The sequence below is a fragment of the Mustela lutreola genome, chromosome 3, assembly GCF_030435805.1.
Source record: "Mustela lutreola isolate mMusLut2 chromosome 3, mMusLut2.pri, whole genome shotgun sequence".
Lineage (NCBI taxonomy): Eukaryota > Metazoa > Chordata > Mammalia > Carnivora > Mustelidae > Mustela > Mustela lutreola.
Window position 1 is genome coordinate 63,597,181 of NC_081292.1, and position 26,414 is coordinate 63,623,594.

Below are 26,414 nucleotides of genomic sequence, written 5' to 3' on the forward strand. Positions count from 1 at the left end.
CCAAGTACATTTGCTGTCTCTGAACCCTACGGGGATGTTTGATGGATTTGCAAAGTGCCTTAGAGCTCTCAGATGAAAGGTGCCATAAATTTAAATCACTTACGTGAGAAAACACACTTAGGATAAGGCACTCTGAGTAACCTAGTTTCTTTCCAAAGCATAAGGAAACACCCTTGAGAGTCATGGGAGGAGACTTTGAGATGCTTGTGAATGACAACACTATCATAGTCAAAATCAATATTTTTATCCATAAATAACAAGGATTAAGTGCCCACAGAATGCAAAACAAGCAAATGGCCTCGTATTTTTCAAGTCCAGTGGGAAAGATTCATTTCATTTTTTAAAGGTACTTAAGAGAATACACTTGTTTGAAACCCTTTTCTTCTTCATCTTCAGCAGAGAATCTGTAGACCTAAAAATGATTTCCAATGAGATTTAATGATAATATCTTTAAATCTTATAAGTCTAGGTGGCTCTGAAAAAAAAAATTAGTTTTGTTCTCCCACTCTTCTATAAACATTCTTGTTGCCTTTCAAAAGGAAGCATTCAGAAAACCCAAGAGAATATCGACATGCTGAGAATTCTCTCAGGTTTTATTCAAAGGTTTTGGGGGTTAACCTTACCAGAAGGAGCTTGTTTCTTTCTTAGAAAGACTGGCATGACATTTATGACTTCTCTTGAAAGAGACCCCCAATTTTCAAAAGACCAACTAACCAAAAATCTCTCCTTACTCTATACAGTACTGGGGATGCCTTCCCTTCATGGAAGATGGGCAGGAACACATGGGACCTAAAAATAACCACAAATTGGCTAAAGAAACTCCGAATTCTCTCGATTTTAGGAATGAATGAGTAAATGAATCAATAAGGTATACCCTACTGGTTTCTTCATTCGGTTCTTTATTAATTCAAAAAATCATTCTGATCACCTATTGTGGTCAGATCTTGAAGTAGATGCTAAACAGCTTCAAAGCCTTTGTTGATTTCTCACTGAAACAATCAGCAGGAATTTACTGAGACCTAAGACAAGCCTCAAGCTGAACCATGATCCCTTGAGATCTGGGAGTTTGAGGTAAGCAGGTAAATGAGGGTGAAAACTGTTCTGTTGCGGATCCTCTTAGAAAATTCCAACCATTTTGTGCTCTGATGAATATAACATTTTCATAATGTGCCCCCCTGAGCATCACTTTTTTTTCTAAGGGATCTCACATTGGTACCTTCTTCAGAGAAAAAAAAAAAAATGGGGAGGCTCCCGATTGAGGAAAAAACCAAAACCAAAACCAAAACCAAAAACCTACACTACTTCCACTTGTTGGAACTTTATATTTTCATGACACAAGGCATTTTCCTGTATCTAAGAAGTGCCAGCAGAGGTTCATTGGCTAACAAGTCCACGTTTACCTGTTCTATAGCCAGTGTTGTTAAGATATACAGCAAAAGTCCGAGGTTCATGCATCGCCTGCCATGAAGGTGAGGAGCAGTTCTCATTGTTGGTGTAGACGTTGTGGTTGTGCACATACTTTCCGGTGAGCATGGAGGACCGGGAGGGGCAGCACATGGGGGTGGTGACAAAAGCGTTGGTGAAGGTGGCTCCCCCATGCTCCATAATCTTTCTTGTTTTGTTCATGACTTGCAGGGACCCTGGAAGGCACAATTCCAGCATTGTTTAGCAGAGCGCACCACATGAACGCCCATTGATGTCATGTCACTCAGTGACTCTGTTCCCCTGATTTATTAATTTCCCTCCATTGGCTTGAAGCAGTCGATAATTTGACAGCTCCCATTTCCAGAACAGAATTAAACATTTGGGATCCGACCATCTCAAGCATTTTGCAGAATAATAAAACACATTTCAGCTTCTCCTCGCCTTACTCACAAAGAAAAAAAAATGCAGGCTAATCTGATAATTAAAGCTAGAATTTTAGATATGGAGCAAATTCAAAGGCCAGCAGCCTTTTGAAGATTACCAGAGAACAAGAGCCTGTTACACAGGGCATCAAAACCCCAACCCACCACATAGGCAAAAAGCTTGTGACCTTGAGGAGGTTATTAGTTACAATGTTTTAATCATAGGAAAGTAAAGAGGAAAACCATTTTTTTCCCGTTAAGTAAAAGGTCCTCCAAAATGCCTGTCTTTAATTTAAAAAAAAAAAAAAAAATCTTCATTGTAACTTGGTATCCTCTAGCTAAGTCACCAAATACCTACCAGTTTTTCCATCCGGATAACACTGCCAGTTTATACTTTCACCTGTTTACATGTAGTATTAAAAGGGAGATTGTTTGCTATGAAAGAGCAATGATTCTACCGCACTCCAAAGTATTTGCATAGAGTAAAATATTCCACTTTGACTGCAAAGGATGAAATTGTAACTTAAGATTGCTGGGGGAGAAAAAAATGACTTCGATTACTCTATCCAGCCAAATACTGCCGCTGAAACACATCCAAATACTGCAGAAAAAAAGCACAGGCTAGAATTCAATAGTCTTTTCAGGACTTGTCAAGAAATGCACTACAGAGCGCCACAGCCAAGCCTATTGCATTTGAATCCTGGAGCCTCACATTTCCAATAGGTCCCACTTCTTCCAAAGAAAGGGAGAAAGTCTATGTAGTTTTCCAGCAAGGAAGGAAATCGTAATGCAAACCAGGCAAGCATTCAGAGAGAAGTGTATAACGGTCCAAAAAGCCACAGTGAGCCTGATTTTTTCACGTATTAGCTCTTACTGTTCACATGAAACATATGAAAACAGGAGGAAGGTTTCTAATTGGGTCTCATTAGAGCTCCCTAAAACAGGCTTTAGTGAGGAGGATTCCTAACTGCTTTTTCCCCCCTGGTTGTCTTCGGGGGATCAAGCAACATTTTTGTAATTGGTGAATAACGTGGAGCTAGTGCCCACTTCATCTCTGGGCTGCTCCCCCAAGTGTAGCATTAACAAAAGAAATGGAAAATTCTCTGCTGCCTCAGTCTTTAGCGGTAAACTACCTAGATGAGAACTGACGTATAGAAATCACTTGGGGATATTTGCAAAGCCACGTAAGAGCATGGAGAGAGCAGTAGCAGTACAAATAAGGTTAGAGAGGACCGAAGGGGATGCCTGATGGGAGTTCTGAAACAAAAGACGGACAAATGGAAGGTCAGCAGGAAGAAAAACACAAGGTGGGCGAAGTGTGTTCGTGGCAGTGTGGGGAGGACAGTGTGGGTGCTCTGGAGGTGGGAGGGTGTTGAGGGATGAGTACAGCACATTGATTTCCTAGGATGAAAAAGAATATGGGGAATTCTCTTGATGAAACATAGGAGGTAGAGTTAGCGAATGGCTTTGAGGCTGGGCAGAGATACTTGGTTTTGATAGAAGAGCCAAAATGAAGGCAGAATTGTTTCTCTGTCAAAGGCATGAATGACACGGTATGGAAAAGGTCTTCAAGGGGAGTTGTTGTGGCAAAGGGGGATGGAGGTATGTGCCCTGAAGAGGAAATAGGCTGGTCCATCCAGGTTACAGCCGAGAGGTCGCTAAAGCCATTCGGCAATGAGGTGATGCAAACCTGAACTGGATTGTGCCTCCAAAATGGAGGGAGGCTAGAAGAAACAGATCCCAGAGACATCATGCATCAGAAGGTAATGAGTTGACTCATACCTCAACGTTTTCAGCACAGGAAGAAAACTGGGAAAGTAATGGTTTCACTGTTGCTTAAGAAGTAGCTAAAAACACAGTTGTCTTGTAGAAGATCAAGGAAGTCCATTTCAGAAATGTGTTTTATATTTATTGATCAGATGGGGGAAATGTCCTGCAGATGGAGACAAGTAGATGGATGGAGACATGGGAGTGGGGAGAGAGCTCAAGGTAGAAGGTCACGTCTCTTCACTTATTCCTCTTGCCTCTTTACCTCTCTGCAGTGCTTACTTAGTGTAGTATCTGGAATTTTGGGAAAACTCAGCAAACACTACTGATGGATTTTCACTGCCTACTGCTCTCTTTATTACAAAGAATGAGCTCTCAGTTTCCTTTATGAGCCTTAGCTCCACTCATATTAAAAAAAAGCACCAGAAACCATCCTCAAAGCCCCTGAATCACCAGCAATCTTGTTTGCAGACTCATTCAGACTGCACATATAGGACGGTAGGTGGGAATTGGATCTAAGGTAAATAATATATAAATTGGTACTAAAACTTAGCCCAATTCATAATCTGGATTTACCCCAGCAAGGGCTCCCCTCCCATTCCAGACGAGATCGGGCGCGTTCAGGGTGGTATGGCCGTAGACGCCCCTCCCATTCTAAATGTCTCTCTTCTAATGAACTAGGCAGATTATGTTGAGGTCCTAAACGAGCTGTCCAAATTCCAATGAGTCCCCAAGTCAAAGGGCTTGTCGAGGCCATTTGATCCCCAGAGTCACAGCGACCCCTGCAGCCCCACAATTAGGATTCATAAAAGTGGGTATCTGGCCTGAAGTTTCTCAGTAAAGAGAAGATTCTGACACAATGTTCTTCCAACTTTAAACATCACTTGGAGCACATGTTCCATCAGGATTCTGGGCCCACCCTGGGCTGCTGATTTTGGAAGACTTCAGGAGGCACTGGATAGAGAATTTGTGCTTCTAACAAGCCCCCTGGTGAGGCCCTGGTGAGGCCGCTGCTCCCTGCCCACGGACCACACTCGCGCTCAGAGAAGTAGTCCAGGTTGGACACCAAAGAAGGGAAGCCTAGAGCTGGGAGATACTTCGGCAGGTGGCCCTCAGCGGCTCAGCCCATCGCGAGGCTGTAAGGTTCTGCAGACAGGAACCCAAAACATCCTGACTCAGGCTTCCCATCAGCCAGGTTCTCTTCGGAGGCCTTCACACCCATCAGTTAGTTTAATCCTGACGGTAAGCCTTCGTAGCAGGTGCTCTTACCTATTATTCCCATATAAATACCACAGATGATGAAACTGAGGGGCAGAAGGGCTAAATAGCATTCTGAGGGCCACACGTACCCTAGGGAGCAAAGCCTGGAAGCAAAGACAGGTGATCCGCTCCAGATACTGCGCTCTGAAGCTCCATTTCGGCCGAGTATGGGCTGTGACACTGACGTTGTCAAGACCGAGAAACAGAGAAGGTGTCTGCTCAGAGTCAAGATACGTCTCACTTTCCACAGCCTGATATTCTGCTTCATCTGGCCTCTTAGGGGAGACACTGAGGCACACGAATGACGGCCTCCCGCCCACCCTGCCCCCAGGGGCTGATGTGATCTCAGGAGCTCAGGCCCAGTGAGGGCCGAGTGGGCTGCCCAAGTGTCTGTCCTCACAGCGGCGTGAAATGCCCTCTGATCTTGCTGGGTTCTCTGCAGAGGACGGAACACAGGAACGCTACCTCTTTCCTCTGAGTGAGTGGGCAGTGGGAAGGAAAGCACGAGGAACCTTCTTTTTCACCGCTGTGTGAGGATTGATGTCGGGCAGTACCATTGTCTCGCTCCGCCTCCCTCACCACTGAGACCGCACTGTGGACTCTTCCTTGGGAAACTCCCGCGAAAGCTACTCTGTGATGAAACTCGTCATTCCACACGTACAGCTGTCGGGATGAATGAATGGGACGATGTCCTGCCTCGCTGTTGGAAGGGCTCAGTTTTGTTTAAAGCTGCAACTACTCACCTCCCTGAATTTCAGGCCTTTGGGGCCAACAACCCCAATCGTGCTGATTCTCAGTTATTAGAATTATTATTTTGTAGGAAGGAGAAGACGCTTAAGACCGAAAACTCTAACATGATTCACAGGGCAGGGGGGGACCTGGGTGGCTCAGTGGGTTAAGCCTCTGCCTTTGGCTCAGGTCATAGTCTCAGGGTCCTGGGATCAAGCCCCGCATCGGGCTCTCTGCTCAGTGGAGAGCCTGCTTCCCCCTCTCTCTCTGCCTGCCTCTCTGCCTGCTTGTGATCTCTCTTTAAATAAATAAAATCTTTAAAAAAAAAAAAAGATCCACAAGGCAGGACTTAGGAGGGTAAGAAAGAGACAAGTAAGAGCTCTGAACTTGAGCTTGTGGGGAAACATCTGGATTTGGCCACAGATCGGGCTGAACAAGTCACCTACTCTCTTTTGGTCCAAATGTCTCATCTGTAAAATGGAGCTAAGAATCATTCTCCAACTAGTTCACAGGGCGGTTCAGGAGCAAATGGCAGAACAACGCTCGCTGTTCGAGCGCTTTAGGCAAACGCGTGTCATCAGGGGGCTGGGGCTGGACTCTGCCTGCGCCTCAACCCACGGTGTTGATTTTCTCCTGTCTTTTCAATTCCCCTGTCTGTAATCTACATCTGAGTTCTGAAAGCAGGGATGAGACTAAACAGGTTGCCACAGACTGAATATTCGTGTCCCCCACAAAATGTATATGTTGAAACCTAATGACCAGGACGGTGGTATCGGGAGGTCGGGCCTTTGGGAGTCGGGATTAGATCATGAAGGTGGGCCCTCATGAATGAGATTAACACCCTCATATAGGACACCCTACTAGGCTCCCTTGTCCCTTCTGCCATGTGAGGATACCTAATAAGACAGCCATCTGTAAGCCAGAAAGCGGGCTCACACCAGACACTGAATTGGCTGGCACCTTGATCTCACACTTCCCAGCCTTCAGAACTGTGAGAAATAAGCCACAAAACCATCCAGTCTACGGTATTTTGTGGTCGTCTGTTCATGACTAAGACAGAGGTCAGCTATCATTTCTATGTTTTAAGACTTAACATGTTAATGCTGGCTTATAGTTAAAAATATCAGTTCTCTCCCATGCCACACACACACTCCCCTTGCACAAGAAGCCTGACTTCATAATCATTTAAAATTGTCCTTGAATGGGACGCCTGGGTGGCTCAGTTGGTTAAGCAGCTGCCTTCGGCTCAGGTCATGATCCCAGCGTCCTGGGATCGAGTCCTACATCGGGCTCCTTGCTCAGCGGGGAGCCTGCTTCTCCCTCTGCCTCTGCCTGCCATTCTGTCTGCCTGTGCTCACTCTCTCCCCCTCTCTCTCTCTGATAAATAAATTAAAAAAAAAACCTTTAAATAAAATTGTCCTTGGAGGTGGAAGCCCGACAAGGTTGCTATGAGGTGACTGTCATTGGGTCCAGTAGCTGGTGTGGGGGCACTGCTGACTGGTCTGGCTTGAGGACAGAGAAGATCCAGGCCACAGCTGAGTCCTAGATCTGCCAAGAAAAGCTGTCCCAGTGCCAGAGTTCCAGGTGGGGACGGGGGGTGTCTGCAGTGCCCCTGCAGGGGTAGGGGTGCTGTAACAGCAATCAGCTAGAAAGGAGGCTACTGCTGGGTCAGCAGTGACTGGGAGGGGAGAGATGGCACTTTTCAGGAATCCTACAAGTTCTAGCAATTTCAGTGGAATTTTTTTTAAAGAATCAAGGCTCGAGGAACAGTACTTTGGATGGAGTATGGGGATAGCTTATTGGGACTGGTTGGGACCAGGGCCAGGAATTTAAATCATTCTACACACTCCGACTCATTTATTCTCACATCATCTGTGTGAAAAAGGTCAGCAGAGAGAAAATGTCCAACTTCTCTGAATGACTTTTCCAAAATTACAGAGAGCTTGAATTCCCTTTACATGTCAAACTTTACAACAAAACTTTATCTTTCTTGATTCCAGTGCCTTAGTGTTTGATTATTCAATGGTTTGTACTATGAAAGATTGATGTTTTCATCAAGTCTGTTTATCATGATTCTGGAAAAACTCACAAAACCAAAAATTCAATAATAAGTATTGCCATTGTCATCTCTTAAGGGAACTCCAGGCATGTGGGGTTCAAATGCACCTGGTTTTCTAGAGAGACACACCTCCTTGCAGACTGCAGTGGTTCATGGTTTTGTTTGTTTGTTATTTGTTTTTTTTTTTAAGATTTTATTTATTTATCAGAGAGAGAGAGAGCTCACAAGCAGGCAGAGTGGCAGGCAGAGGCAGAGGGAGAAGCAAGGAGCCCAATACAGGACTCCTCCCTGACGGGCAAGGAGCCCAATACAGAACTCGATCCCAAGACCCTGGGATCATGACCTGAACCAAAGGCAGCCCCTTCACTGACTGAGCCACCCAGGCGTCCCTGCAATGTTTCATGGTTTGATGAACAATGATGACAAACAAGCACAACTCTTATTAATTGTGTGGGGTTGTTTCTTGATGTCATCATTTTACGATGAGCTACAGTTAATGCTTTAAGTATGTAAATGGTCTGTACTAAGTACCTCTATATTCTATTGCTAACTTCTCACACCAATAGTTATCTTTACAGTAAAATATGAAACCCTAAACGGTGATCTTTCCAATATTAAAAATAGCTATATTGATCTGTTGAATATTTTAATTCTGAAAGCGTAAGAAAAAAGTAACATGGTAGAAGAGTACACGTTTTTTACCAAAACCATGGGTTGGGTGGAAAAAAACCCTAGAAATTTCAGCAAAAGCCCAAGGGACGAAATGAGATTGGGGAAGAAGGGACCAAGAAGTGATAATAAGTCCATCTGGAATGTCTCCAGGTAACTAAGACTCATTACTTTTTTTCCCCCCAAAGAGCAAAAGAGGAGACTAGTTTCTCAGGGAAATGGACTGAAAATGTCTACAGGGTTGGATAGAGAGGTAGGCAAGTGAAGACAGCCAGGTATAAGAAAAATCAAGGAACTTTCATCTTTTCTGTTTTTGACATTTGGTAGAGATGTGGGAGTATAGAGATTTCCCCGACCATGAGAAAAACAGCAGTATGGGCAGGATGGTAAATGGCTCATTGGCCAAAATCTTGGGGAACAATGGAGAGTGGTGGGGACCATGATGACCTGAGGACAAGCTCCACCTAGTGAGGCAGTTTGATTACTCTTCAAGCATATACCTGATTGCCGTCTCATGAGAATGCGAGCTCTGCTCTCCTGTTTCTGGATTTTCAAGAAAAGTCATAAACTGGATTTTTTTTTTAAACAAGAAATCATCTGATTTTTAAAATGTCTTAATTAAAAACAATACACTGGTCAAGCAAAACACATCTGTGGGCTAGCTCAGGACTATAGATTTCAATTGTGACCTCTGATTTAAAGACAGTAATTTCATGTATTTATGATTTCTTAAATCCACATATGATCTGAAAGAAGCAATGGGCCAGCATTACTGAGACGTTAGCATCAGCTCAGTTTCCTAAGAATTTAATAAATGCCACATTGAGTCAGATCAGCTCCACAGTTCACTCCTCAGAGTGGCACCAAGGGACACTTTTGGAAAGATTTAGAGCTTAATTTCTTTGACTCTAGTCTTAGGAAGTTCAGCGAGTTCCACGAGCATTTTTTATTTTGTTCTTTTTGATTTAGAAAATACCTAAGTGCAGGAAAATACTAGAATAATGTGTCTCCAAGCTTTAATATTTTTATTTTTTATTTCTTTCTCTTTAAAAAGGTTTATTTATTTATTTATTTATTTTTACTGGGTCTTTCTCTTTTTTTTTCTTTTTAAAAATTTAAATTCAATTAATTAGCATATAATGTATTATTAGTTTCACATGTAGAGGGCAGTGATTCATCAGCTTACATATAATACCAGTGCTCATTTCATCCCTTGTCCTCCTTAATGTCCATCACCCAGTTCCCCATACCCCCACTACCATCCCCTCTAGCAACCCTCAGTTTGTTTTCTATGATGAAGAGTCTCTTACGGTTTCTCTTCCTCTCTGATTTTGTCTTGTTTTATCTTTCCCTCTCTTCCTCTATGATCTTCTGTTTTGTTCCTTCAATTCTACATATGAGTGATATCATATGATAATTTCTCTCATTAACTTATTTCTTTTAGCATAATACTCTCTAGTTCCATCCACATCATTGGAAATGGTAAGATTTCATTTTTTTGAGGGTTGAGTAATATTCCATTGTGCGTGTGTGTGTACACACACATATATGTACACACACATATATCACATACTAGGTCAAAAATCAGGTCTCAACCAGTATCAAAAGATTGGGATCATTCCCTGCAAATTTTCAGACCACCATGCTTTGAAATTTGAACTCAATCGCAAGAGAAAATTTGGAAAGAACTCAAATACATGGAGGCTAAAGAGCATCCTACTAAAGAATGAATGGCTCAACAAGGAAATGAAAGAATTTAAAAAATTCATGGAAACAAATGAAAATGAAAACACAACTGTTCAAAACCTTTGGGATGCAGCAAGGCGTTCCTAGCTTTAATATTCTTAAATGTCAAGCTCTTAAACTTAAGCTTTTAAAAAAGTTTAATATTTGATGATAATTGCTTCAGTTATTGTTTTCACGTTTTAAGGCAAAATGTGGAATTATCAATGATATTCTTGGTTACTCCTCCTTCTCCAGAAGAAACCATCATCCCAACTTCATGTTGATCATGTCCATGTGTGTTTTTCTAGCTTAAAAGAAAGTGTAAATCTTTTACCTATTAATATAGTCTAAAAACGTGAACTACTTACAGGTACAGACACGACCTAAGTTACTGCATAAATTGTGCAAAAAGTAAATCCAGACATTAGCGGACCAGTGGTTAAGTCATGTCATCTTTTCACAGATTAACTTTTCTCCTGGGATAATGATATTTGTCCTATCCACCCAACTTGGGTGGGATGAAAACAAGCGTAATAATGAGAACGAGTGTTCTTTGGAAAAAGATAACATACAAGGTTCTAGCACTTTTATTAATGAATTCCTTATGTGTCTTACTCCCTTCACAAAGTATTAGTTTATTTTGTTTGTCCATAGACAAAGTTGAGGGAGTGGCCCCCCTTCCTACTGAGTAAGAGCTTTCTTTCTGAGCTTGATTTCATAAATTCCCATTACAAGCCTTCTCAGCCTTTGTCTTCCCAGACAAAGAAGTAGAATAGCTTCCTTCTTTCCCCCAAAGAAAAGCATTCTATTACAATTTTTGTCATTGTTCTTCTAAGCCCTTCCTAAGTCGGTTATATCTTTCTCGAGGTATAGTAGCCAAAATTGCCTGCAGTATGACAGGTGCAAATAGTTTTGTGATTCTACTCTATGTAAGCATCTGGCAAGCATAAGAACATGTAAGTAAAAATAAAATAAAATAAAATAAAATAAAATAAAATAAAATAAAAACAAAGCAAAACCCAGTCATATGAAAATCACAATGAGATACCAGCTCAACCCATTAGGATGGGTATTACAAAAACAAGAAACAAAACACCAGAAAATAACACATGTTGGCAAGGATGTGAAGAAATTGGGGCCCTTGTGCACTGTTGGGGGGAATGTAAAATGGTGTGGTTGTTATGGTAAACAGGATGGAGGCTCCTCAAAAAATTGAAATCGAGTTATTAAATGATCCATATTTGGGTATTTATTCCAAAGCATCGAAAGCAGGTACTTAAGGAAGTATTTAAATAACTATGGTCATAGTAGCGTTATTTACATAGATTTCCAATAATAAAAAAATAGAAGAAACCCAAATTTCTATTAACAGATGAATGGATAAACAAAATGTGGTATATACATACAATGGCTATTATCCAGCCTTTAAAAGAAGGAAATTAGGAAATTCTGAAACAGGCTATAGCAGCAATGAGCCTTGAGGACTGGTATTAGGCTAAGTGAAACAAATCAGTCACAAAAAGACAAAGTATTTGTCCACTTATGTGATGTACCTACAGCAGTCAAATTTATCTCTATGAATTTGTCCAGTAGAATGATGGTTACTAGGGCATAGAGTTATTGTTTAATGAATACAGAATTTTAATTTTGTAAGGTGGAGAGTTCTGGAAAATGGTTGCAAAACAATGTGAATGTACTTAATACTTCTACTTACACGCTTAAAAATGGTCTAAGGATGGCCAAAATAAAGAAAAAAAATTCAAGTCAAGTCTAGAGCAGTTTGGCTCAAGAAGGATTATGAGAACATTACAGAAGTCTAGGTGAAAGTCTCTACTAGGCAGTGTCCACTATCAAGAGCATAGTTGTTAAGGTAGAGAAAGGAGGTCTTTTCTAAAGTCTACCCCACGGTTCACTGTGGTTCATCATTCTGTTCTGCCAATAAGATAATAAGACCTATCTTATGCTTCTGTTATCTCTCTTTCAGAACCTAGAACACTACTATGCATTTACAACTTGCTTTTAGGAAGTCCTCAATAAATATTTGTTGAAGGACTGATGGAAAACATCATGGTTAAATATTAGCTGTGAAGACCTAGTCCTAACACTGGTCCTAGTTTCACCATTGACTAGTTCATCACAGCCTACATGACTTCTCTAAGCCTTATTTTACTTATGTGCTAATTAAAGAGAGCAAGAGCAGCTACTTCACTGAGTTATTGGGAAGAGTAAATGAATGAATACTTAGCATTGTATCTGGCTAGAAAATCAAGGAAGGAATTAGAGACAAATACATAGGAAACAACTGGGTTGATAGAACCTGGGCTATGAGTTGTGTCTATTATATCCACATGCTTCCACTTAGTGAAATATTTGCTCAGGAAATATTTGCTGGATAAATTAAATAACTATAGGGTGAGGCTAAAGGCTGGAATTTTTAAATCTGTTAAAAAAATTGTCAAATGAGGGGCACCTGGGTGGCTCAGTGGGTTAAGCCGCTGCCTTTGGCTCAGGTCATGATCTCAGGGTCCCGGGATCGAGTCCCGCGTCGGGCTCTCTGCTCAGCAGGGAGCCTGCTTCCTCCTCTCTCTCTCTCTGCCTGCCTCTCTGCCTACTTGTGATCTCTCTCTGTCAAATAAATAAATAAATTCTTAAAAAAAAATTGTCAAATGAGTCCTTAATTTATTTTAAAGACGAGGACTGTATATTGAAGAGGTAGACTACGACAGATACCTGTACTCACTTCCGAGAATTTTTTTTTAGCATTCTCAGGCCCCTGTAGGTCCACTTGGAATCTATTCAGCACTTACTATATTTCCTGCATGGTCCCAGTAAAACACTACCTTGCTCGCAGGCCAGTGGAAGAGACAAGTATGGAAACGCATGATGGATTAAGGGCCATACTGGAGGCATGTCCAAGGTGGTACAAAGGAAAGTTCCATCTACCCTGCTGGAGGGGAGAATGGTTTTGGTGAAGAAAGACCCCCGAAGGCAAGACATTTGAATTGGATCATGAATAGGTAGGGTTTCTCCAGGTGGAGAGAGGGGGAGAGGGAAGACAGAGGAGACAAGATGTACAAAGTCATGAAATATAGGTAAGGGAGATGAAACCACCAGACACCTTCAAGGAAGCATGAGTTATTTCCATGAAGCACTGAGCAAAAGTGGGGGAAAGGAAGAGCCTCATAAAAATAGGCAGTGGCCTGGTCCAGAGCTCATTTGCTATGGAGGAGAGTTGCTTAATCCTCTTCCAATGGGAAACCATGGGGAGTTTTAAGCAGAACAGACCTGATCAGATACTGACATGATAACTCCAATCATGGAGTGAAGAATAGGCAAGAGGCACCAGGACTACGGGAGACGGGTAGGTCAGGGGACTGACTAATCAGTTAGGGAAGCACTAGAGAAAAGAGAATGGTCTGGAGATCTTGGCTGTAATGAAAGGGATGGATTTGAGGGCTGTTAAGGAAGGTGAATTAAAATGTGTTCACCTCATTTTACTTGCTCTATAGGTAAACGAAAACTTTTTAAGTACAAGCCACACTCATACTAAAGTTGGACTGCCTAGGCTTCACCTGGGCATGTTGCCTGAAAATCAATACTCTTCTTTAATTAATTAATTAATTAATTAATTTAAAGATTTTATTTATTTATTTGACAGACGGAGATCACAAATAGGCAGAGAGGCAGGCAGAGAGAGAGGACAAAGCAGGCTCCCTGCTGAGCCGAGAGCCCGATGCGGGGCTCGATCCCAAGACCTTGGGATCATGACCTGAGCCAAAGGCAGAGGCTTTAACCCACTGAGCCACCCAGGCACCCCAATACTCTTCTTTAAAAAGTGAAGTGACAGACAGCAGACTCTGCAAAGCAACTTCAACAATCATTACCCACTGCTGGGTTTTACTGCACGTGCTTCCAGCTTAACCCAAGGGGTTAACTCCGTTGGGATTCCATGACTTGGTTTCAAACTGGAAATTGAAGTCCTCCTCCATGGAGACCATGTTCCAATATGGGGGTGGTTTGCTCCTTAACAACCCTGGCCTGCAGAGCTTTGCAAGGAAGCCCAGTTGCTCTGCTAGCACTAAGTCCAAGTTCAGTTCTAGGACTGAAAATGAGTGCTGGTGACAATCTGTAAGGACGAGCTTCTTATGCGTCTTAGGGTCCTATGAAAGGTCATACCTAGATTTATAGACAAGACCATAGAGCTGGGCCATTAAGGAAAGTGAGGAGATAAGAAACGGAATCAGATGGTTCAGCAGCTCTGCTGGAACGGCCAGAATTTGGCAGGCTCTCCAAGCGTTCTGGAATGAACCCACGATAGCTAATTCTTCAGAAAAGCCTCATCTCCAGGGTGGTAGTAGTGAATTACCACCAGAAGACACAAAGAATACTGTAACTTTTAATTACCTAGCAATTATCACAAGCTCTGAACGTATCATTCACTTGAATAATAATAACAGAAGAGAGTAATGGTATCTGTGTTCACATACATGGCATAGAATTACAGCCATAAGCTCATACTCTTGGAAACAATTTTGCCCAAATATATAAAACACTTCTTGATCAAGAGAACCCAAGGTGCATAATCGAATCCTTGACTTCTATAGTACCCGGGCTTGCTCTTTTCTCTCTCTCCGTTTACTCGAGGACCCTCCCCAGACAGTTTCGTACACTTAAGACCAGAGAAATCATGTTGAAACAAAAACCAAAAGCCTTATAATCGATACAAGTTCATTTTATAAACTCAGGTTGCTGGTTAAGACCCTCCAGTCAAGGACCACCCCCCCGCCTCCCCTCCTAATGTTCACTCAGTGTTACTGATCAGGCGAAAGGTCAGTGCATCATTTGCGCAAAAGAGACTAACAAGTACAAAACCCAGTGTCTCACCCAGCTCCACGTCTTGATCATCAGTGAGCACAAGAATAATGTTGGGTCGGATGTTCTTTCGCTCCTGCTGTATCCGTCCTCTGAACCTCTGGGATCTGACGGTCGAACAGAGGCTCCCCAGCAGCTCTGTGCCCAGGATAGCCAGAACCAGAGCCCAGCAAGAATACTTCATTGTGTTTGGTCCAATGTCACGAAACCGACAGAATGTCTCAGCTTCCTGGTTTCTGCAGGTCTGGGCAGTCAGAGCAAAAGTGAGAGGGAGAGATGAAAATGACATCCAAACCCCAAACACAGTTGCAGAGAAAGGGCTACAACAAAGTGAGAGCTGGCACGTGAACTGTTAGAGAGAGGGCTGCACATGAGTCAGACGTGGCAAAACCCTCCCAGGCGCTGGGGAGGTTTGTAAGCACTTGAATATTTTGCAAATTCACTTTTGTCCTTTCTTCTCCTTCCAACTTTTCCTATTTCAAAATGCATTGCCAAAACAGAATTTCCAACACAGGGCTCAAATATAAAAGTCTTCTGACAAGAGCTAATACCTTGAATTAGGTATCCTGGTTGAATAATCAATTTCTGTACTCAGAGGTTTTCAGAACTTCTGCAGATGGGGTCCTAAAGGGGGAGAAGAAACAAAGAAGATGTCAGTCAAGGTGCAGATGTCGGTCAAGGGTTTTGGTATAGATTTTGGTGTGAAGTAGTCTCTCGAAACAGCATACACATATACATACATATATACACACATACACATATACATATACACACATACACATACACACATACATATACACACATACATGCACATATACATATGCACACACATGTAAATATAAACATACATACATGTATACATATACACACACATATACACACATATATATACACACATTTATGTATATATATATATACACACAAAATCCATACTCCAAAAGGGAGAAACAGGAGAAAACAATATTCACAGCTGCTAACAAATGACTCAAAATATATCTTCATTTCATAATCAGCTCCTTAAAGTGGTGACATGGGTCCCATCCCTGCTCACACTCTGACAGTCCTTGCAACATCCCCAGGAAAACTCAGGCTGGACCAGGCGGTGCCCGCAGCACCTGCGAAACCAGGGGGGGTTGGGGGAGGGTTTGCATCTGGGGAGTGGCTGGCACGAGGTGGGTGTACTAGGAGCGCGCTGACTCACCTGCATAGACACTGAGTACTTAAGAAGCAGAATCAACTGCAAGGCTGTCATTTGTCATCTGCATTATGTCACTCACTACCCAGGAGAGTTCTTTCTGCTGACAAAGACTTCATAGTAGGTGACTGGGAGGGCAACCTTGCCCAGCCCCCGAAAAGCTCCTAACTGTCCTCCATCAATCACCAGGGGAAGGGGTGCTTCCTCCGGGCGAGGCTTGTCCCTCTGTCCAGCCCGTGTCCTCAGTGTGCCAGCGCCTAAGGGGACCGAGCCCTCCTTCAACTGTCAGCACCAGCCTCGCTATCACAGAGCCCTGGCGCTGCACCACCGGCAGACGGGTTTTGCCGCAGCACATCTAAACCTGCAAAGCAAACTGATTGATTGCTCTGAAGCTGGAGGGTACAGTCTTCCCTTCCACATTAAAATAAATAAATAAATCAGATCTGGAGGGGAATGCTGCAAAATCTTTGCAAACCTGCCCAAGACGAGACTTCCGAAAGGATTGGAAGAATGCCCCTTTCACTTTAGAGCACTAACCTGCTGAAAGCATTTCTCTTCGACCTCTGATAGCAAAAGGCTCATTTAAAAAAAAAAAAAATCTTTCTTTTGGATGTCACAGGGGAATGTCTGCATGGGAATTTAGGCCGCCCTAAAATTAATTAGTGGCCTGCTTCATCAGCCACTCTGTCCCCACACACCTGAGGGTCTGTATTTTGATTTGCAACAATAAACTGACATCGGATAAACAAGCGTAGCGAATCAAATGTGAGACTTGCCAGGCAGAAGAAAAGGGACTCCACCGCTCATTTCCATGCCTTAAATTCTGGAGGGTGACGCAGAGCAGCGGGAGAAGAAAGAAGAAAGCCTGTGGACTGTTTACCCCAGTCACACACATTATTTTGTTTTACACAAACATACACACCCCTATTATTTTAAACTTTATGAGCTGTTTTGTAAACAGTTCTAATGCTTTTCACTCTGCAGCCTGTAATTACTTTGAGAGAGAGAGAGGGAGAGGAAGAGTAAGGGAGATGCACTCTATAGGAAATGGGTTTTAAACAAAAATCTAGTGCTTTTGGAAGGCAGAACATCAAACCCACCACCTCCCATGGATCTTGTGGCTCTGAGAAAGTCAATACACAAGGATTTTTTTTTTTTTTTTTTTTTTTTTAAAGAACTCAGGGTTATTTCAGTGATTGCTGTACGTGGTGAACACTGAAAGCCAGCAATTGTTCTGCACTGACTGGTTTCTGTGCATTTGTTTCAAATCGTGAGAAAACTGATATGAGCAAGAAAGACAGGAGAAGGAAAGAAGGAAGTCAAACAATGGCTGTCTCCCGCAAAACAGCATCAGGCTAAACTGTGATGTGCAGAAATTTCTTAGAAGCTCGGTCCTCTAAGTAGCAAGAGTCTGCTCCCCTCTCAAAGCCTGCAAGGGTGAGTGAAGAGAGAGCGAGCAGGAGTCTCTTGGATCCGCTCTAGTCATAACCCAGCCTCTGCTGACGGTAGCGACCCGGAAAGTTCAGGCAGACTCCCGGCGTCGTGCAAACAGCAGCACTGGGAGTTTAAATAATCAGCCCCACACGAAACTGAAATGTCTTCACAATTAAGATGCTGATAACATTCCCTGGAACCCGACCAACTTTACTGCTTATTCTTTTCTTTATCTTATTTACTTTGTCTCTTCCTTTAGGAAAAAGAAAATTAGCCTTAATGGTACCTTGAGTAAACGACACTGAACTACAATGAAAAGGGTTTCCTAATGAAGAAAGGGGAGAGCCAAGTTGATACTTTTCTTTTTTCCTATGTGACCTTCCTTGGAGAGTTATAGGTGCATAAGAAGCCTACAGATTTTGCTTTTTTTGTTTGTTTGTTTGTTTGTTTGTTTTTGCCATAGTTTATTATCGATTCAGGGAGTACATATGTAAACGAGGAGAAATTAAGTAGTGCAGAAACCTGGACATTCAGACAGGTCTGACCAGCAGGAACATGCTATCTTTACCTCATCTCCCTTCACTAAAACACAAAACACACCACTCTGGAAAACCTGCCCACAGACAATTCCTTATTCAAAAAAATGACCTTTTAAAACCTGTCATCCTCTCACTGCCTGGTTTCCAGCTCCAGAAGGGAAAGAAGTAAAGAAGAAGAAGAAAAAAATTGACAGACAAATACAGAACTTGACTAAGGAGACAAGAATGCAATATTTAAATCAGATACTTTGTATCTGTTCTCTAAGAACAAGTGTTCTTAGAGACTAACAATTTGTCCTGAGAAAGAGCAGAAAATGGGAGAAACGGTAAAGGGGGTTTTTCTCACACGCGGCACGTGAGCTCGAGGAACGGTGTTGTATTCATGAATCAGGACCACAATACAAGTCGCCTTCTCTTCAAGCCCTAAAATGAAAACACCAATGGTAGCTATAGCCAGTTAATGTGGAAAGTTTGTAGGGCTTTGTTTAGGGCAGTCATGCCAAACTATAAATGTGACATTAAAAGTTTCAAGTCACATATAAAAGGAAAAAAAAAAAAAAAAAACCAGACCAGGGAGACTTCAAGCCAACGGGATGGAAAAATCTAGCTCACACATGCTCGGTGAGCAACACTCCACAAGAAATCAAGACCCTTGTTGCCTTGGCAGCTAGACGCTTTGTCGACTGCAGTGGTTCTTAAGGTGTCTCCTAGGACTTTGGGGGAGTCCCTGAGACTCTTTCTAGGGAGAGTCCACAAGATCAACACTGTTTTGATAAGAATACTGACACATTCGCTTTTTTCACTTTGTGGACTGATGGGTAAAATCGTTTTTGTCTGAATAAAGGGAGGGTCACATACAGTTAAAGAAAAAAAAAGCCAGTTTCTTTCAAGGTGAAACCGTAAAATGACTAATTGTATTAAATCCTGACCCTTGAACACACATCTTTTCTTTTTAATTTTGTTTTATGAGCCAGGAGGTACATGTGGAGCTCTTTGTTGCCTCTGGAGGTGTGAGGATAGTCGAGGAACAGCACTTGTGTGATTGAGTGACAGGTTACTCGGGATACTGCTTTTGGCTCATGGAACACTATTTGTACTTGAACGGATTACTTGGACTTGGGTATTTGGCAGACATTTCTTAAGGAATAAATGAAATGAGACTGTCATTTCAAGGAAAACAGCTGACAATATTTGTTGTATTTGTTGCCAATGATAGAAATCTAGCTTCCAAGCTAAACTCAGAATTTTGGAAAACTTGGATCTGCTGCCATGAACTTGACAGCTTCTCAATATGTAAAGCCTTTCAATGACATTGATGTTGATATTAACAAATGTTATTTTTTGGTATTAAAAAATGAAATGTGTCAAATTTAGCATGTTTGCATAATTCAGTGAACCAATATTTCTCAAATGACCAAGTAAAATGCTATGGAATCACACATCAGCAAAAAAGTTTCAAAGTGCAAGATGACCATTGGATTTTAATGTAACAGAGTAGGAAAGCTTATTGATGGGGTTTCAGATTACTTATGACAACTAATCTTTAAGAAGTCACCACTTGTCAAGTTTTGGCATAGTATCAAAGGAGATCTACAAGTGTCTGAAAAAGTCATTAAAATACTTTTCCTTTTCCAACTACTTATCCATGTGAGGCTGTGTTTTATTACTTTATTTCAACCAAAACAATATATTTCAACAGATGAAATCCAGAAGTAGATATAAGAATCCAGCTCTCTTTTCTTCAGATAAATATGTGTAAAAATGTAAAATAGTGTTGAGGCGCCTGGGTGGCTCAGTCAGTTAAGCGTCTGCCTTCGGCTCAGGTCATGATCCTGGGTCTTGGGACTGAGCCCCACATCAGGCTCCCTTCTCACCGGGAAGCCTGCTTCTCTCTCTCCCACTCCCCCTGCTTGTGTTCCTGCTCTCACCATCTCTCTTTCTCTGTCAAATAAATAAATAAAATCTTAAAAAAAATGATTTTATTTATTTGAAAGAGAGAGAGAGAGAGAATACAAACGGGGAGAAAGGCAGAAGGACAAGCAGATGCCCCCCACTGAACAGGGAGTCCCAAGCAGGACTCAGTCCCAGCAGCCTAATACCATGACCTGAGCTGAAGTCAGATGCTTGACCATTTGAGCTACCCAGGCTCCCTGCTCTGTTGTAATTTCTAATTATCAGTAGATATAAGCTACATAAAAAAAAAGCTCTTGAGGATCTTCAATAAATTTTAATAATATAAAAGGATCTTGAGCCCCAAAGCTTTGAGAATTGCTGACCTAGCATATACCCAGCACCATAGTTAAGCCCAGATTTTTACTTCTAAGGCTGCAGATCTGGCCCCATTCACAAACGTATTCACCGTTTTGTCCCTTAAAGCCCTGAAACTGTCCTAAGTTCTAAATGTCTAGTATACAAAGAGGTTGTTGATGAATGATTACACCTTGTGATTTGTTGGTTTGTTTGCTTTTTAATCTGAGGATGACATAGAATTTTACAAATGCATGCCCATGCTACAAAGTATGTTAGAGACAGGATCAGAACAACCCACTTAGCACAGAAATAAACCTCTCAGGGATGGGGCAAAGCAATTATTTCTAGTACAAAGCAATGCCACCCCATAGTTAAGGCAGAGAAAAAAAAGGGACACCATAAGCAATCAAATCAGTAGGAGAGTTTAAGCCAGCGTTATACAATTCTTCAAAGCTGAATTTAGCAAGAACACACTTAGTTTATCCAAGGAGTGAATTAAAATAGGATTATGCCAGCGAGAAGCTGGTATCAACATCCGGCCCCCTTTGCCAATGGCCAGTCTACATACTCACATTTCTAAGGGTCTACGGAAACCAAGAAGGAGCTAATTTTTTCTTTTAAAAACCCCATAGCTGGCAAAGTTCATCTACCATTAATCCCCAGAAAGCATATTTCCTGATCTAATTTATTACAACTCTAAGCAAAGGCGATAGACAACAGTCTCCTTCTGGTGCAGTAACATTTTTTACCCCGTAATAATAAATTTCTTCCAACAACTAGAGACAGCTGAAAGCGTTCATCTCTGACCTGGAGTACCTTTGGGGAAATACCGGGCTAAATGAAGAGCTCCTCCTCCAACAATATTTGCTTTCCTTCCCTTTCTCCCTTACTACAATTTCTCCTGCCAACACATGAATCCTGAAATTGAAAGGAATCTTGAAAATTCATCTATTCACCAAACTGTTATCATTGGTTGTGCCGGGGTATGGTGAGGGAGAGGAACAGATTTTGTTTTTAATTCATTCGTGTCTATATTGGATATTTTTCCTCCCAATGGCCTGTTGCATTATAAAGATAGAGATAAATAAATGCAGGATTTCTACATTTGCCCTCTGTCTTCTCAGGGAGGAAGAGGATAGATATGTAAGCACGAAGTGAGAGGCGGTAACAAGAAATGTACTTTGGAGACTCAGCCCCACAGAGATAGGAACTAAAATCACGCAAAAGTGATTTTTACACCAAGGGCATTTTTAGAATGCCAGAAGTCCAAGACGAAGATTTGTTCAGCTTCTTTCAAGTAGGAATTAGCAAAACAAAGGAAAACAAAGTGATCTAAAAATTATGAAAAGAACCAAAGGGATCTGATATTCTTTTTTTTTTTTTAAGATTATTTATTTGACAGAGAGGGAGAGAGAGAGATCACAAGCAGGCAGAGAGGCAGGCAGAGAGAGCGGCAAGCAGGCTTCCTGCTGAGCAGAGAGCCCGATGTGGGGTTCGATCCCAGGACCCTGAGATCATGACCTGAGCTGAAGGCAGAGGCCAAGCCAGTGAAGCCACCCAGGCGCCCCAAGGATCTGATGTTCTTGAAGCAGACACTGCAAAGTGTCTGAAGGGTCTAATAACGGTCATTAGTTGCTGGGGGTGGGGGGCAGTGAGAACAGTGGACCAAGAGAGGCAGGGGGAAAAAAAAAATTGGAGAATCTTGCAATAAAGTTTTTTCAAGGCTCCAACATGGAAGTGACCCGGATCATATCTAACATTTCATTGGCTGTCATTGTCACACAACTCCATCCAGTTGCAAGGGGCTGAAAATCTGGGGGAGCAGAGGAAGTGTTTGCTGAGCACTACTGTCTATGCCACAAGCGTCAGGTTTCATCAGCACCTTATTTATTTACTTTGTTTTCTCTCTCCAGACACACACACAGGTGTGTACACACAAGTACTGAAAATATGTATGTAAATACATTTGGACATGTATTTCAATTAATGAAGAAACATAGTCTGGGTAACTTAAAGTTCAACCATTCCTAGGTGCTAAAAATGTACTTTTAACAGATTTATAGATTCCTGGGGGGAACATGTTTCATTTTAGTTTCTTTCCCTGATGTACAGAATCTGCTACAATACGAATTTAAAGTTCCACAATTCTTGTAATACATTTAGTTGAAGAAAATATTTATTTATTGGTCAGAAGGAGAGAGCGAGAGAGCACACAAGCAGGGGGAGCAGGAGACAGAAAGAGAAGCAGGCTCCCCTCTGAGCAAGGAGCCTGATGCAGGACTCGATCCCAGGACTCTGGGATCATGACCTGAACCAAAGGCAGATGCTTAATAGACTGCGCCACCCGGGTGTCCCCCACAAAATATATATTTTAAAGGTATTATTTACTTGTTTATTTGACAGAGAGAGCACAAGCAGGGGATGGGGAGAGGGAGAAACAGGCTTCCTGCTGAGCAGGGAGCCCAGTGTGGGGCTTGATCCCAGGACCCCAGGATCATGACCTGAGCTGAAGGCAGATGCTTAAGAGACTGAGCCACCCAGGTGCCCTTGAAGAAAATACTTTTTAAAAAATAAATTAGATGCTATATTTATATTCAAAAGTGTTTCTCCAAATATTTTCTTGTAGTTAAAATCTATGTGAGGAGGGATGCCTGGGTGGCTCAGTTGATGAAGTGTCTGCCTCTGGTTCAGGTCATGATTCCAGGGTCCTGGGATCAAGTCCTGCATTGGGGTCCTCCTTACCTACTTAGCCTGCTTCTCCCTCTGCCTGCTGCTCCCTCTGCTTGTGTGCTCTCTCTCTCTCTGACAAATAAATAAGTAAAATCTTCAAAAAAATCTGTGCGAGGGGCGCCTGTGTGGCTCAGTGGGTTAAAGCCTCTGCCTTCAGCTCAGGTCATCGTCTTGGGGTCCTGGGATCAAGCCCCATATCAGGCTCTCTGCTCAGCAGGGAGCCTGCTTCCTCCACTCTCTCTGTCTGCCTCTCTACTTGCAATCTCTATCTATCAAATAAATAAATAAAATCTTAAAAAAAAATCTGTGTGAGGAAAGAGGAACACCTGACTTTACAATATTAATTAAGCCACAGTCAAAAGAGTTCCACTGGCCTACTTTCTATGCCATCAAGATCACCACCAATATAATGCTCGTTCACATTTTCTAAGAGTTTCACTACAGCAGATTAGAGTTACAAGTTCCTTCTGAGGGATTCTGCTGGCCTCACACAGAGTGATGACCAAGAAAGGGAGTCTGCGAAACAGAGTGTGAAAGATGAATGTGCATTTCAAAACAATGCTAGTTCCTAAAGACTTAGGGGCAAATATGGAGAGTGACTCTCCCTCCCCCTCAGCCCTCTTCCCCCACACACCAAATATATTACTTACAGGACAACCTCTTAAAAACCAGACATTCATATTTAAGTCAACTCCTTTGCTCAGAGACATTTTCAAGGAGTCTATAAATTCACATTAATTCACGTATTGATATTTCAAAAGCTCCTTCACAATTTGTACTGGGAAATACTATTTTGAGAATTCTTTGTATTACTGGCTCAAGATACAATTCCAAGTCCTTTTTTTTCATTAACTAATATATTTGAATCTGCAAAATATCTTCTTTTGTACATTTTATTTATTTTTCTTTCTTTTTTTCTAAAAATTTTATTTTATTTTTCTTCAGTGTTCCAAAATTCATGGTTTATGCACCACACCCAGTGCTCCATGCAGTGTGTGCCCTCCCCAATACCCACCACCAGGCTCACCCAGGCCCCCCAGCCCCCTCCCTTCCAAAACCCTCCGTTTGTTTCTCAGACTCCGCAGTCTTTCATGGTTCGTCTCCCCCTCCGATTTCCCCCAACTCACTTCTCTTCTCCATCTCTCCGTGCCCTCCATGTTGTTTTTTTATTCCACGTTTTTTAATGACAAAATCATCTTCAACAAGTGCTTTATATGTCCCTAAATCCTCATGTGAGCCTTAGATTGTCCTTTAGTTGTACACTCACCTCCGAACACTAACAACCACAGCTATGTATTTATCAAGTAAAAAGAGCAACTACACTTAAGTTTCAGGTGAAACTCAGGCCTGTGATCGTGGAAAATACTATTACAGGGGAACACACTGAGTAACTAATCGGCCTATCTTGGAAAAGTAATTTAGTAACCTTAGCCATAATGCATGCATAAAGCATATAATGAATGCACATTGTCTGCCTTTGTTGACGTCCATCAGATACATGGCATTCTTGTCCACTCAGATTCATCTACCTACCCTCAACTCATTATCTGGACCTAGGGATATTTATCAAGGTCTTCAGATTGATCAGCACGTGAAGAGACACAGCGGGAGAAATAAATTCACTAACATTTACTGATTCAAATGATGCTGCTTGCAACAAAAGCCCTGTAGGAAAGTGAAACTTAAAATAGGCCTTCTGTCTTAGTTTATTGTCTGGACAGAAGCTGAGAAAAATCGTAGCTAATAAAAACCCATGTTTGGCTCTCTTGTTACACAAGAGTAAACTTTATAATGTTTTTAAGCTGAAGAATTTCTAGAATGAAAATTTTGAGTCATATTATCACCTGAAACTATTAATTGTCATATTTGTAAGGTACTTGTCCTGCTAAGGCCGAAATTAAGATCTCTGTCTGTGAATGTTTGAGGCAAATTTATGTTATTTTCACTAGAGGTTCTCTATAAATAGATGTTTACAGTTGGACAAGTCCTAGATTTCATCTAAATCACAAACACTCGATGGAGTGCCGCATCCAGAATTTACTTTCTCACTAACTAGTCTACTTTGTTTTAAACCTTCATTTCTCAGCGCACACAAGAACAGTACTTGTCACACAAAGAAGCTGATATAATTAAACCAGATGATGTGCCCCACAAGTAAAATCGGCCATTCATGAAAGCTGGTCACCAGAGGCCATTTCAAACAATGCATATTTCAGAGTAATCTAAAGTAATCCCTTCTCTCTACTGATTGGGTTTCCACGAAGTCTTAAGCACATGTGTGCTGCGAAAAGGAGGCTTATTAAAACCTGATGTGATATTAGAGATTATAATGCAACAGGGTTGGGTTGATTTTCATATCTGAGTCTTCAAAAAGAAAGCAATTTTCAATGATATGTGTAAGCTTACTCAAAACATTCTTCATGCAAAGGTAGATGGCGTTTACTTATTAATTAAGAGAAAAAATAAAGAATGGTCCCTGCTAACTGAATGGGGTTTATATTTATATATAAAATTGGCATATGCAAGTGGAGGAGAATATAGAAATTAAGAAACAGGACAGAGGAGCAGAGAGGAAGGGAAGGAAAAATAAAACAAGGTGAAATCAAAGTGGGAGCCAAACCAAAAGAGACTCTTAATCATAGGAAAAGAACTGAGGGTTGTTGGAGGGGAGGGGGTCATGGGGTCACTGGGAGATGGGCATTAAGGGCACGTGATGTGATGAACAGTGGGTGTTATACACAACTGATGAATCACTGAACTCTACTTCTGAAACTAATAATATACTATATGTTACTTAATTGCATGTAAATAAAATAACACAAAATTTAAAATGAAAGTGGAAGAGACACTAGAAAATAGTTTTCACTGATGGACAGATAGGCAAAGCACAGCAAATATTTGCAACTATGCATAATGAGGAGCTTGGATTATTTAGAAAATTTTTTGCAAAGTTGTGAATCTCTAGTACATCATTCTTCTGGCTCACCATGGTGAAACATGATCAAAATGGGTCCTAGAACAGCATTAGACAACTTAAAAATATTAGCGATTGTTGTTTGTAGAACTGGATTGTTAAAATTACTGAGTAAGTGCCCATAGTTTACCAAAACCTCCAGAACTCAAGGCTCTCTGGGGATTTTACTAGTTTTTTCCTGATCCATTTTTTATTTTCTAATTGTGCAGTTGACTCTTGAACAACATGGGTATGAACCTCATGGGTCCACTTATACATGGATTTTTAAAAAATAAATACAGCACCATAAATGTATTTTCTTTTCCTTATGATTTTCTTAACACCATTTTCTTTACTCTAGCCTACTTTACTGCAAGAATACAGT

At 41.6% G+C, this 26,414-nt stretch overlaps 1 protein-coding gene across 6 annotated transcripts in view; it reads right to left on the bottom strand.

Moving 5' to 3' along the window:
• Nucleotides 1-26,414, bottom strand: part of SULF1 (sulfatase 1) — a 175,323-nt gene that overhangs the window by 66,396 nt on the left and 82,513 nt on the right. For 5 of the 6 annotated variants that reach the window (XM_059166264.1, XM_059166261.1, XM_059166260.1 and 2 more), the window contains 3 exons: nucleotides 15,480-15,552; nucleotides 14,941-15,172; nucleotides 1,401-1,640 (listed from right to left, as the gene is read on the bottom strand). In XM_059166264.1, coding sequence (XP_059022247.1) covers nucleotides 1,401-1,640; nucleotides 14,941-15,112 — 412 coding nt within the window. In that variant the 5' untranslated portion in view covers nucleotides 15,113-15,172; nucleotides 15,480-15,552. Of the gene's footprint in view, nucleotides 1-1,400; nucleotides 1,641-14,940; nucleotides 15,173-15,479; nucleotides 15,553-26,414 lie in introns of those variants that run through there. The other variant, XM_059166263.1, reaches the window with a different exon arrangement.